The sequence below is a fragment of the Protopterus annectens genome, chromosome 6.part0 (assembly GCF_019279795.1).
Source record: "Protopterus annectens isolate FY-2018-M chromosome 6.part0, PAN1.0, whole genome shotgun sequence".
NCBI lineage: Eukaryota > Metazoa > Chordata > Ceratodontiformes > Protopteridae > Protopterus > Protopterus annectens.
The window spans coordinates 424,577,852-424,591,355 of NC_056737.1; the positions used below are offsets into that span (position 1 = coordinate 424,577,852).

The 13,504-nt window shown below is 42.1% G+C and overlaps 1 protein-coding gene across 5 annotated transcripts in view; it reads right to left on the reverse strand.

Moving 5' to 3' along the window:
• Window positions 1–13,504, reverse strand: part of MTA1 (metastasis associated 1) — a 3,368,231-nt gene that overhangs the window by 2,463,286 nt on the left and 891,441 nt on the right. For all 5 annotated transcript variants that reach the window (XM_044074165.1, XM_044074166.1, XM_044074164.1 and 2 more), the window contains exon 6: window positions 3,418–3,535. In XM_044074165.1, the coding sequence (XP_043930100.1) occupies window positions 3,418–3,535 (118 nt within the window). The remainder of the gene's footprint in view (window positions 1–3,417; window positions 3,536–13,504) is intronic.

Genomic DNA, 13,504 nt, shown 5'->3' on the forward strand with positions numbered 1-13,504 from the left:
CTCCAACCTGGCAGACCTCACTGCTTCAACCCAAGACACCTTCAACCTAATAGAAAAATTGTTCTCAAGTCATCAACTAGTTCTCAACCCCAACAAAACAAAACTACTTACTTTCTCACCCACTAACAAGACTCTTCCCCCCACCTTCTCTATTACATCCTCCAATGGAATCACTATATCACCAGAAGCTCACACAAAGCTATTAGGTGTTACCATTGATAACTCCCTTAAATTTGACACCCATTTCAATCTAACCATCAAAACCGTCAATAAAAGCTTGGCTCTCTATAAAGTAAAACACTTTCTCACTCCTCACGCTAAAATTACAATTGCCAGCACACACCTACTATCAACTCTTTTCTATGCCTCCCCTTTTACAAACCTAAACAAGACAACCCTTAACAAACTTGCTTCTTGTTACAATCACATAGCTAGATTTGCCACAAATTCCACCTTTAGAACGCACCACTGCACTAACTTGAAGCAACTAGGGTGGTTAGAGTTTTCCAGCCAACTCCATTTCAACCAACTCAAAACGGCTCACCAGATACTGTATCACCCAGAGAAAACACCAGCTCCGAAAAACATCATTCACCCCTATATTAACCTGCAATCTTTACGCTCCTCCAATAAGATCTTAGCTCAAACTACCAAAGCCAATAATTCTGCTGGGGATTCTCTATTCTCAAACTTTGTAGGTAAAATGTAGAACTCCCTACTGACTATGCTCACCTCAGAACCTTCACTCCTACAATTAAAAAAAAAAGCTTAAACCCCATCTCAATACTCTCTGGCAATGTCCCTGTTCCAAACCTGATTAACCACTATCATTTACCCTTCTCTTACCTCACTATCCTTAACCGCTTTTTAACAAGGCCTTTGTAACTGACCTATGTTTTTTTTTATATGCTGCTGTTATTTTTTTCCCAAGATGTGATGTATCTTTATATTGTATTTAGAACTCAACTATCTTCCTTTTTTGCATTAACAATGTTCATATGTCTGTTATGTACCTGGAGCTTTTCTCACCGGGCCTCCGCTGAAAATGGACATATATCCAGTCGGACTCTCCCGGTTAACAAATGTAAAATAAAATAAATAAGTCACAGCTGACTCATATAGAAACCCCGTGAATGTCTGTCATATCTTCACACTGGGCCAGTAATCAAGGAGCCTCAATCCTCACCACTGACACCGGAGAAGGACGTTAATTTGGAATACCAATAGATACACTCGGCATTTCCAGATGCATACCTCTCTGCATCAAGCACAATTTCCCTTAAGGGCGCAAAGGGCACACACTCTACCCGGGATCTGGGTATCTCTATCTGCCTCTACCCAAGTCCCCAGTAAGGCTCCCCACTATCACTGTGAAATCAGTGCTTCGTGTCCCTGCCCCAAGCAGATGAAACACACACACACACACACACTAAATTTTCACACACACACCTGGGAAAGGCTGGCACAGATTACCCTCTACCAACTTTGCCCAGGCAATAAGACTGATTCACTGCCACCAGTCAGTTACTCTAAGGCTCTTAAAAGCGTATCAAATTATGCAGAGTGAAGTTAATATTAATATCAATAGTAATGTTGACCTAACAGCAAGGCTTTCAGGAGTGGCCAGAGTTATCACCAAATAAATATGTGCAAATACTCTCAAAGCTTAAATATTTTCTAAAAAAGGACCAGCCACAATGAAAGATTTAAATATATTTAATAAATAATAAAACAAGAAAATACTAAATATATATTTACAGTAAACCACAGAGTTCAAATCACAGGAAATATTGAAAATACCACTGATGGACAGACTCATGCAAATAAAGAAAACCAATCTCTTAACCAAGTTTCACTCTATTCCTGACTGAATCTAGTAGAATTACTATTCCCTAATAACTTACTTGACAAATCAAGGCACAGTGAAATATATGAGCAGTCTTTCTAGTCCAATATTCCAAAAGAGAACACTCAATACTCAGAGATTCCTCCCTGTAAAATATAATATCTCAGATGGTCTGCAGAATGGCCTCATCTGGCCACCTGACTCTGGGGTCTCACAATATCCCCCCTTTCATGGTGAGACAAGGATTTTGCATAGATAGATACAATACACATCTAAATGTTTATGGCAGTGCCTGGGGCTTCCACTCTTTTTTTACTGAGCTGATGAACAAAGGCTTCTTTCCAGGCCCATCATCGCTGGTCCTATTCAGTACTGCGGGGTGCCTTTTGAATGGTTTAACAACTCCTTTACATTTACTCTTATATTTCTTAAGGTACGTTAACTGGTTAACCTCTGCTGTCCCAGTATCCTCTATTAAAACATATACATTTAATTCAGTTACAATATTACATGTACATTTATTTTTATTCCAGCAGGGTGCACTGTTGACACATTTTAACGCAAGCAAACCTCACAAATACATTTTCAGAACAAGCATCTGTATGAATCAGTTTGATACAGAAAACATACAATTTACAAAATTCCAGTTAGCTGTGCTGGCACAAGTCACACATCCACTGCCCTACTTCTCCTGGCATGGCTGACAGTACCTATAGTCAACTCCAATCTCCATACATAACAGTTTGACGGGTGTTGGTGTACACCTATGAATAATTTCAAACACACCAATTCACCTACTGTATATGCCTTTGCAATGTGTGAGGAAACAGGAGCACCTGGAGAAAATCCATGAGAAAACAGGAGCACCTGGAGAAAATCCATGAGAAAACAGGGAGTGCCATACAGAAGGTACCCTAGCTAGGAACCAATCTACTCACTGTGCACTATACCACCTTCTTAACTGCATATTACTGAGTTAATAATGGGATATTTGATACCAGTTAATTTACTGTAAAACTTTCTAACAAAAAAACAGTGTATAAGCTTTTCCGAAAAGTTCACAGATTAGTGCTAGGCTAGCTGCCCTTATGGGCCATTTTAAGCCTAGCCAATTACCCCATGTCATAATCATACCCCATACCTTGTGTCTATAAGGTAAACACCTTTAACCATTATGCCAACCTCCCTAACAGGTTCATAAATTAGTACTAGGTTAACTGCCCTTGTGGGTCATTTTAAGCCTAGCCAATTAGCCCATATGAGAATCAAACCCTGCCCCTTGTGTTTGTACGGCAAATATTTTAACCACTATGCCAACCTCCCATCACTTGCACAGAAAAGGACAACAATATCAAAAATACACTGACTTGTGCAGTACAACAGCAACATAAAATTATAAACAAACATAAGCTGATCAAATAACTTTCTAAACATTTTAGTAAAGCAGCAAAACTTTCACTAGATTATATACTAAAGGAAATGGAAAAATACCAGCAACTATAAATTAATTGTAATATCTTTTACAACAGATGCATTTATTTTGAGATTTTAATTTGTAGCAACTAAAATACCTTCTTTTAGTAACTCAAAAATATCTGCTTGGTATCTGTTCCCTATACGAATTTCTCCTTTATCTGCTAGAAGAGTCTTCTGCTGCGGATCATACACCAGAGAATAAAAAAATGAATCCTAAAAAAAGAAAAAAGGAGCAGCTTATTTTTTTGTTTTTTTAACAAATCACATTCACAATTAATGCAACTTTATCTTGCTGTAGAAGCAAACAGCACATACTAACAGATAATAATCTACAATAAATAATTTCCAAGAAGTACTTTACTGCTTTCAAAATAATGTAGCAAAAAAGTCCATGCATGCAAATCAATAAAATGGAAAAAAAAAAAAACACAGTCCACATGACAAGCAACAGCATTTGGCCAGCACAGAGCCCATTCACCTTACCAATACACCACTGAAAGAACCAGCATCAAAACAATATTGATAATTTGTCTGATGTCAATTTTACAAGTATTGAGAAGGTCAGAAAATCATTCAAATTAATCTTTATTCTCAATTGCTTTCTAGTTAGTTTCTTATAAGCAACCACCACAACGTGAAACACTTCCAAAGGCAGTCTCAATATATTGAGCTAAAAGAACCACTAGCCTCCCCTTTCTACTCAGACATTTTTGTCTATATCACAGTGCTAACTTGTCTTACATAGTATAGAAACCACTTAAAGATCAGTTGGTTTGAAGGAGAGGAAAAGAAAAAAAAAAGGCAGCTGAGGAAGCAACTGCTATGCTGGAGTAAGTCCTAAGCTTCATAGGCAAAGGAATTCTTTTCAGGGAGTATGCAAGGGAGAAATTTGATTTGGACGAAACCTTAGGCAAAAAGGAAGGACTGACCCTTAGAACCCCATCTTTATGGAATACCAGATAAGGAGGTACAGGGTAAAGTTATAAAGCTACCAGAAGAGAGTTTTTCATAACAAAAGTTTTAAGGACACTGTAGTTCACGGCTCAAAAAATCTGGTGAGACAGTACGGTTGTGTACACTTACCATAAATGTAGATGTTAGAGTGTATTCACTGTTGCAATCATCACATTTGGTTTATCTGCTTGAAGTAGCCCTCAGTCGGCCTCATTATCAAAGTCTTGGGTCCTGTATCGGCTGCTGTCTCATCTTCCGTGACGTCAGGTAGTCAGGCGTATAAAGCATGCAGTAGATGCCATTACATCAGTTTTTCTTGCCCCAGATGTCAGGTGCCCCCCTAATGGGAAGCAATTAAATAAATACACACACATATTATATGTATACACACACAAGGTTATACCTCCAACAAAAAAGCAAATACACCAAAAAGTTTTTAAGCATAGTAAAGAAGCGAAGAGGTATAGCCAAAAGAAGTCAGGAGGCTGGAGGAAGGGTAACCAGGACTGCAACAGTGAATACACTCGAACATCTACATTTATGGTAAGTCTACACAACTGTACTATGTTCTTTGTGTTTTACTGTTGCAGTCATCACATTTGGGTAGATTCCCAAAGCTAAGGATGGGAGGAGGAATTTAGATAGCATTAGGAACAGCTATAAGGCCCTGCAAGACTGCAGTAGCAAAGCAAGCTCTGGATTTAGAGAAGATTGGCAAATGATAATGCTTTGTGAAGGTAAGCACAGAACTCCAGGTAGCAGTGTCTAGGATATCACTGGTTGGGACACCCCTGAGAAAGGCTGTAGAGGTAGATGCAGCCCTGGTTGAATGGGGTCTAATCCCCTGTGGGAGAGGTTTTCCATGATGGTTATAGCAGGAATGAATGCAATGGCCTATCCATTTAGAAATGGTTTGCTTTGAAATAGCCTTCCCCTCTGCCCATGCAGCAAATGCCACCAGCAATTGTTCAGATTTACTTTGAGATTTAGTCCTGTCCAAGTAAAACCCAAGTTGTCTGTGCACATCTAAGGAGTGCAGTATCCATTCCCCTTTATTCTGTGGATTAGAAATGAAGGTTGGCAAACAAATGGATTTATTAAGAGCCACACTGGATACCACCTTGGGCATGAAGGAGGGATTGGTTCTGAGGGACACCCTGTCTGCATGAAAGATGATGAAAGGCTCCACTGCCATAAGGGCCTGTAATTCAGATACCCTTATTGTTGAAGTGATTGTTAAAAGGAAAGCTGTTTTCTAAGAAAGGAATTTTAACTCTGCACTTGCAGCTGGCTCAAAAGGAGGCAGAGTGAGTTTTTCTAATACAAAGTTAAGGTCCCAGGCTGGAGTGGGGGCTGTTCTGGGTGGTCTTAAGTTTTTGGCCCATCTGAGAAACTGATTGAGCAGTGGGTGAGAATAGAGGGATGATTCTGTACTGTAATGAGCTGAAATGGCTGAGGTGTGAATTTTGATGGAGGAAAAGGAAAGGACCTTGTGAAGCATCTCAGTTAAGTATTGAAGAATCTGAGGTAAATATGGCGCTGCTGTGGCCATCCCTTGAGTTTGGTTCCAGGCACAGTATCTTTTCCATTTTTCAGCATAAGATTTTCTAGTACTAGGCCTCCTTGCCTCCAAAATGACATCCAACACTTGTTTACTGAGGGATAGTAACGGGGACATTAGGTAATTAGCCAGGCTGCCAGGTTCAGGGTTTGAAGCTGGGGGTGCCGAATCTGCCTCCCCTGCTGTGCCAGCAGGGTAGGAGTCTAAGGCAGGTGCCACGGGGCTAGCTGTGACACACGGCGCAAGAGGGGGTACCAGTGTTGGCATGGCTAGTCTGGCGCAATCCGCATCATCCTTGGTTTGTCCTGTTTGATCTTTAGTAGTACTCTGGAGAGGAGAGGCAGAGGAGGAAAGGCATAAACTGATAGAATTTTCCAGCTGAAGGACAAAGCATCCACTTTCCAAGCTTGTTTGTGGGGAGTCCTTGTGCAGACATTTGTCCAATTGGTAGTTCTGGGGGGGGGGGGCAAACAGGTCTATATCTGGGCTCCCCCATTTGTTTATCAACATGCTAAAAGTCTTTGGTTCTGGTTTCCACTCACGTGGGTCCATTAGATTTCTGTTTAGTTCGTCTGCCAGTGTATTTAGTTTTCTGGCAGGAATTGAGCCTGTAGATGCAATTGGTAGCTCAAGGCTGTGTTCCATAGAGCCATGGCTAGTCTGCAGGGGGGGAGAAGGAATGGGCACCCCCCGGCTTGTTTATGTACCACATAACAGAGGTGTTGTCCGTCTTTATCATTAATTGTCCTGGAAGAATGTGGCCCTTGAAAGCTGTCAGAGCATTCTGTACAGCTAATGTTTCTTTTTGACTGATGTGCAGGTGCATTTGACTTGGGTTCCATTTGCCCTGAATGCAATTCCCTGCTATGTGAGCTCCCCATGCATAGTCTGATGCGTCTGTTGTTAGGGCTTGGGCGGCAGGAGGTAGAGTGAATGGTAGTCCCTTGTTCTGGTGGCAGGCCTCTGCCCACCAAAGGAATTCTAACCGTCGGCAAGGTATGATAAGAATCATTGCTTCTAGATCCTGAGAATGTTGACACCATAGGCTTTTTAGATACCATTACACTTTCCTCATATGCAGTCTTGCATATGGAATTAGTAGAATGCACGAGGCCATGAACCCCAAAGACTTGCAGAATTTGCCTTGCAGATATAGCAGGGATTTTGTGGCGACTACATTGAAATATGTCACCAAATGAATTTGCTTTTCTGGCGTGAGGTAAGCCATCTGGGCAGTTGTATTCAAGTTTGCTCCCAGGAATGTCATTTGTTGACAGGGTACCCGTTGTGATTTTTTTTCGTTTATGGTGTACCCCAGACAAGTTAGAACCCTTTTTTACAAATGCCAGATGATTCAAAAGTATGCCCTAGCTTTCTGCCTGAATTAGACAATCGTCCAGGTATGAGTATATCTGAATACTTCTTTGCCGGCAAAATGCAATAACTGGAGCCAGGCACTTTGTGAATACCCTGGACACTGTATACAAGCCAAAGGGCAGTGCAGAGAACTGATAGTGCGTGCAGCCTGCTTTGAAACGTAGGTATCTTCTGCAAGATTCCCTGATTGGGATGTGCAGGTATGCTTCTTTCAAATCTAGTGTTGCCAACCAGGCGTCTTTGACTAGCATAGGAAGTAACTGAAGAGTCAGCATCTTGAATTTTGGAATCTCCAGAAAGGTGTTTAGCGTAGACAGGTCCAGGATTGGATGCCATGATTTGTCTTTTCTGAGTACCAGAAAAAGTCTGGAGTAGAAACCTTGTCCCTTTTCTTCTTCTGGTACCAGTTGAATAGCCCCCATGCTTAAGAGGGAGGTACTTGTTTTTGAGCCTCTGCCCACTGATTTGGGTGCAGGTCTGGCCACCCACTTGGAGTTGGCAACGTGTGGAAATGAAATCTGTATCCCTGGGATACTATATTTAAAACCCATTTGTCCTGGGTTATGAGTTCCCAGTTCTTTGCATGAAGAGCAATCTTTCCCCCCAAAGGGGCGGTCAAAAGATAAGTACTTGGGAATTTTAAAAGGAAGTCATTGAGACAGTTTCCAATAGGGGGTGTCTTGTTATTTCCAGATTTGGAAGTGGAGGCCCCCCACTGCTTAGTTCTGAGAGCCCCCTGGGACTGGAACCTGGGGTTTTTGCTGTGTCTGGGTTTGGCTTGAGAGGACCCGGAAGGGACTGGAAAGGACCAATTCTTAGTAGGCCAGTGCCTACTAAATCTCAGAGGTTGCACTTGTAAAAAAATATTTAACAATTTGCATAGATTTAACTTTATCTTCCATCTTAAGAACTTCTTCAGCCTTGTTGCCAAACAGGCAGTCCTGATTTAAAGGAACATCCAAACAATTTGGCTTTAACATGACCAGGCAAAAATTGCTCCTTAAGGAAAGCGTGCCTTCTAAGCACAGACCCAGTAACAGCAGCCCTGCAAGAGGACTCTAAAGAATCAAAACCACATTGCAAAATATATTTTCCAAATTGTTCAGCAGAATGCATTAAATTCTGTACATCTCTATTTTCCACACAGTCAGGAATCATCATTTTCTGTTTAAGCAGCCCAATAATATGTTTCTGATATTTTAACATATGAAATTGGCAGTTTAAAGCTCCGATTGCCAAGGTTGCAGAAATATAAACATTTTTGCCCCATCTATCCAGCGCCCTGCAGTCTCTATCAGAAGGGGTAGGATTTTTAGCAGTAGAAGCCTTAATGCCCTTGGACCCCTGTGAAATAGTCTCTAGATCTGCAACAGGATTTTTGAAAAGGAACTTGTGGGACTCAGGAACCCTGTAGTATCTGTCAGGTTTACTAGGGGCAGGAGGCAGGTAATCAGGGGCAAACTGGATTCCGAGAACACATCAACAATGTCTAGTACAGGAGGTATAGCCAAAGGCCTATGCTGAGGAAGAAGGAAATCCCCTAAGCCTCTTTTCTGAATCAGAAAATTCCTGGCTTTCCCAGTGGAAATGCTCCCTTAAAGTATGTAAAGTTTCCCCAAAAGAAAAATCCTCAGGAAGGGAAGCGGAGGGAATAGAATCCTCTGCATCAGAATCCTCATAAGTAGGTATGGACAAATCCAGGCCATGAGAAGAGTCAGAACAAACAGAATCCTGATCAGAAGATTCATAATCAAGCTCGGTCATAGGCCTCTTAGAAGGGGGGGTTGTCTACCCCTAATTACAGTTATTAGATCTTCAACCATTTTTATCATTTGTTTTTTAGGCATAGGGGTCTGAGCATGTGGCCTGGGTGTCGGTTTTTTAGACATAGATCGAGATATCGGCCTTAGTAATGGAGGAAGAATCAATTTAATATGCAAGTTTGTAGGCCTGAATACTCGCTCAGAAGCCGGTACCTATACAGCAGCTCCAGACCCATCCAAGGTAGAGACATCCGTGGGTTCCATAGCTGAAGTATCGCGCGGCACACTGGACACCGAATGGGTCTCAGTAAAGGCCTGTGAATCAGAAGTAGCTGGTACCAGGGACTGCGAAAGTGCCTCACTGAGTACTGGCGAACTGGCGACTGGCTTAGGAGAAGAGTAGTCTGCAGTTTTGGACCTCGGCAGCCTGTCGCTGTCTTTATCTTTGCATTTTTTTCGGAATCCCAGTAGTCGGATGGCTAACCGACGACATTTCTGGATAAGTAAACCAAGAACCAAAATATTTAGAGGCAAAAATATACAGATGATGGATAGTGCGCTGATTAAATAAAGCACAAAACCGACAGCAAGTTACATCGTGGTCAGAGACTAGGCAAGGAATACAGTACAAATGAAAATCTTTATGAAGCATTTGCTTTCCACAAGTAATGCAATTATTAACTTTTACTGACATCGGTAAGGAGAAAGAAAAAGCTTCCCCAACGGGGTACTTAGCTTTAAGTTGAAGACTTTGGTTCTGAAACTCGAAAATGAAAATTTCAGGAGTCGGCCGACCGGCACTTGCGAACTGCTTCTGCTTCGGGCACCGCACGGCAAGAAAGACTGAGGTAATGACATCGGCTGCATGTTTTATACCCCTGACGACCTGATGTCATGAAAGAAGGGACAGCAACCGACGCAGGACCCAAGACTTTGTTAATCAGGCCGACTGAGGGCAACCTGCAAGCAGATTACCCAAATGTAATGACTACAACAGTGAAACATGAAGAACATCTGTAGATTCCAAACAGTCCAAAAGGTCTTTCCAGAAGAACAAAGGATGGAAAGGGAGTTGATGAACAACACAGATGCCTAGTTATGGTGAGTGCATAACTTATAAATCCGATGTTGTCTTTTCATTCTTCCTCACTTATGGGACAAAGTCCCCACCTACACTGACTTTGGGTGGCCTTCATGGACTAATATTCCAGAGTAATCTCCCAGAAAAGGAGGCTCTATTTCTAGATGTGATGTCCAACTCGTAATGTGAAATAAAGGTGCGTGTCTTGGACCATGTACCACTGCTGCAAAAAAAGTCATCAACAGACATTCTTGACAAAAATGAGGAAGTAGTAGCCATGGATCTAGTTGGGCAAATTCAGGTAGGTTTTGGTAACGTCATATCATTTTTAGTAAATCCATGTGATACAGTCTGTAATCCATTAAGCTAGAGAAACTTTAGAAACTGCCTGACTTAGGCAGTTTAGAGAGAGAGAGAGAGAGAGAAAGCTGGTCTGGCTTTCTAAACTGTTTTGTACTATGAAGGTAGAAACGTAGGAGGTGCAACACATGTACTCTCCTTAACTGGTGAAATTTGAAAAGAAAACTGGCAAGTCAATGGACTGGTTGATGTTGCTTTCCAAAGACACCTTAGGTAAAATAAAGAAGGGTTAGTAAGCAGAGAAACTCTTCATTGTGAAAAACAATGTAATGGGTATTTTCTGAAACAGCCTGGAGTTCAGAAATTCTTTTTGCAGAAGGTATGGCTACCAGGAAAACAGTCTTCCATGATAGAACATTTACATCAGATTTGTCTGATGGTTCAAAGGGTTTTTGTGTTAACCCTTCAAGTACCACCGTAACATCCCAAGGTGGTGAGGGATCCTTTACAGAAAGCCTCAGAAGAAAAATGTCTTTCATAAAAGCTTCACTCACTAGAGGAAACTAAAGTAAAGAATTTATTCCCTGTGTGGAAATTTGAAATTGCTACCATGAAGTTTAATTGTAAAGAAACTAGCCCCATTTTCAAAAACAGCTGTCAGAAAAAGAGGTGAAATTAATGCAGAAAAGAGATCAATTTCCTTACCTGACCACCAAATAAAGAACCTTTTCCATTTACTTTTATAAACTTTTTTAGTAGAATCCTTCTGAGAAGCCAAAATACTATTACAAACTGGGAAAGAGAGCCTGGACTGTATTACTGGAAGTGAAGAAACCAAGCGGTCAGCTTGAGGACCTGAATGTTGGCGTGCTGAAAAGTACAGTTTTGTACCTACCATAAATGTAGATGTCCGATAGACATGCAACTGCAGTCATATCATGTGGGTTGTCCTGCCTCAGGCAGCCCTCGGTCGGCTGGATTCCAAAGTCTGGGTCCGACATCGGCTGATGTCGCATTTCTCTCTGACGTCAGAGAGGCTGGAGTATAAAAGCATCAGCCGACGCCATTTTCTTCAGTGTTTCTTGCCCCAGATGCCAGGTGCCCTCCAAGGAAGGCTGTAATCAAATTGGAAGACAAAAACAGGATTCCAAACAAATAAATGAGCAATAAAACAAATACACCATAACAGATATCCCCAGCTAAGAGAAACAGGGATAGGAGTGGACCCTAGGCATAGAGGGGTATGGAGGGTGGGAAAATCCGACTGCAGTTGCATGTCTATCGGACATCTACATTTATGGTAGGTACAAAACTGTACTATGTCCTTCAAGAATGCAACTGCAGTCATAACATATGGGTAGAATACCATAGCTTAACTGGGGGAGGAGGAATGCTCTAGGAAAAAGATGGTGTGGCAATCAAACCCTGCAGGACTGCCGAAGCAAAGCCTGCTCTGGATCTGGAGTATAGAGGGAGATTGTAGTGTTTGGAGAATGTATGCACGGAGCTCCATGTAGCAGCTTCTAGAATGTCCTTAGTAGACACCCCTCTTAAGAATGCTGTAGAGGTGGCTGTAGCTCCGGTGGAATGTGGTCTGACATTGGCTGGAACAGTCTTTCCATGAAAGGAATAACAGAATCTGATGCAATGTCCAATCCATTTAGAAATAGTCTGTTTTGAAATTGCTTTTCCTTGGACTGCAGGGGCGTAAGCTACAAAAAGTTGTTCAGACTTCCTACTGGCCTTGGTTCTGTCCAGGTACTAACGAAGTTGTCTGTGAATGTCCAAGGTATGCGACAGTCTTTCCCCCTTGTTCTCAGGATTGGGGAAGAAAGCAGGCAGATGAATTGCTTGATTTAAAGAAACCCTAGATACCACCTTTGGCATGAAAGTAGGGTTGGTCCTTAATGAAACTCTGTCTCTGTGAAAAATAATAAAGGGTGGTATTGCCATTAGGGCCTGTAGCTCTGAAACCCTTCTTGCTGATGTAACTGCCAACAGGAAAGCTGTCTTCCAAGAGAGAAATTGCAAGTCAACTGAAGCTGCTGGCTCAAATGGAGGTAGAGTCAGTTTTTCTAGGACAAAACTGAGGTCCCAGGCTGGCACTGGGGCCTTTCTTGGTGGCTTAATGTTCTTGATTCCCCTGAGGAATTGCCTTAGTAAAGGGTGAGAAAAAACAGGAGGATCAGTGTTGTATCTAGCTGAAATAGCAGATGCATGTATCTTTATGGAAGAGTATGAGAGGCCGTTCTTCAACATATCTGCCAAATATTCCAAGATGAGTGGGATGTTCAACAATGATGCATCATGTCCCTTGCTGGTATTCCAATTGCTGAATCTTTTCCACTTTGCTAAGTAAACCTTTCTGGTGGATGGTCTTGAGCCTCTGTTAGTATCCGCTGAACTTCCTTGGAGAGAGATAAGCTGAATTTATTTATGGGATCTCCCAGGCTGTTAGCTGCAGTGTCTGAAGATTTGGATGCAGTGTTTCGAAATTGTGTTGAGTCAAAGTAGAGGCCACTGGGGAAGGGCCCACCTCCTGGTGTGACATATGCTCCGTAGTAGTGGGTACCAGTGTTGTCTTGGCCAGTCCGGAGCTATTATGATTCCCTTGGGTTTCTCTGCTTTGATCTTTAGTAATACTGAGGTCATCAGAGGCAGAGGTGGGAATGCATAGATTGCTAGGGAGTTCCATTTGAATGAGAGGGCATCTATTTTCCAAGCTTTTGGATGGTATGTCCTTGTGCAGAATTTTGGTAGAAGATGGTTGAGGTGAGAGGCAAATAGGTCCACTTCTGGCTTGCCCCATGTCAAGTGAGTTGTCTGAAGGCCTTGGATGTAACTCCACTCGTGTGGATCTGTGAAATTCCTGCTTAGGCTGTCCGCCAACACATTGTCTTTCCTGGAACAAACTGGGATTGTAACTGGATGTTTAGGCTCAGTGATTTCTCCCAAAGCTGCATTGTCAGTCTGCAAAGGGGGTAAGAGTGGGTGCCCCCTTGCTTGTTTATGTACCACATCACAGTGGTGTTGTCTGTCCGTATCAGTAAATGGCCTTGCTGGAGTTGGTGTTGAAAGGCCTCGATGGCATGCATTACTGCCAGCATTTCCTTTTGGTTTATATGCAGATGTGTTTCCTTTGGAGC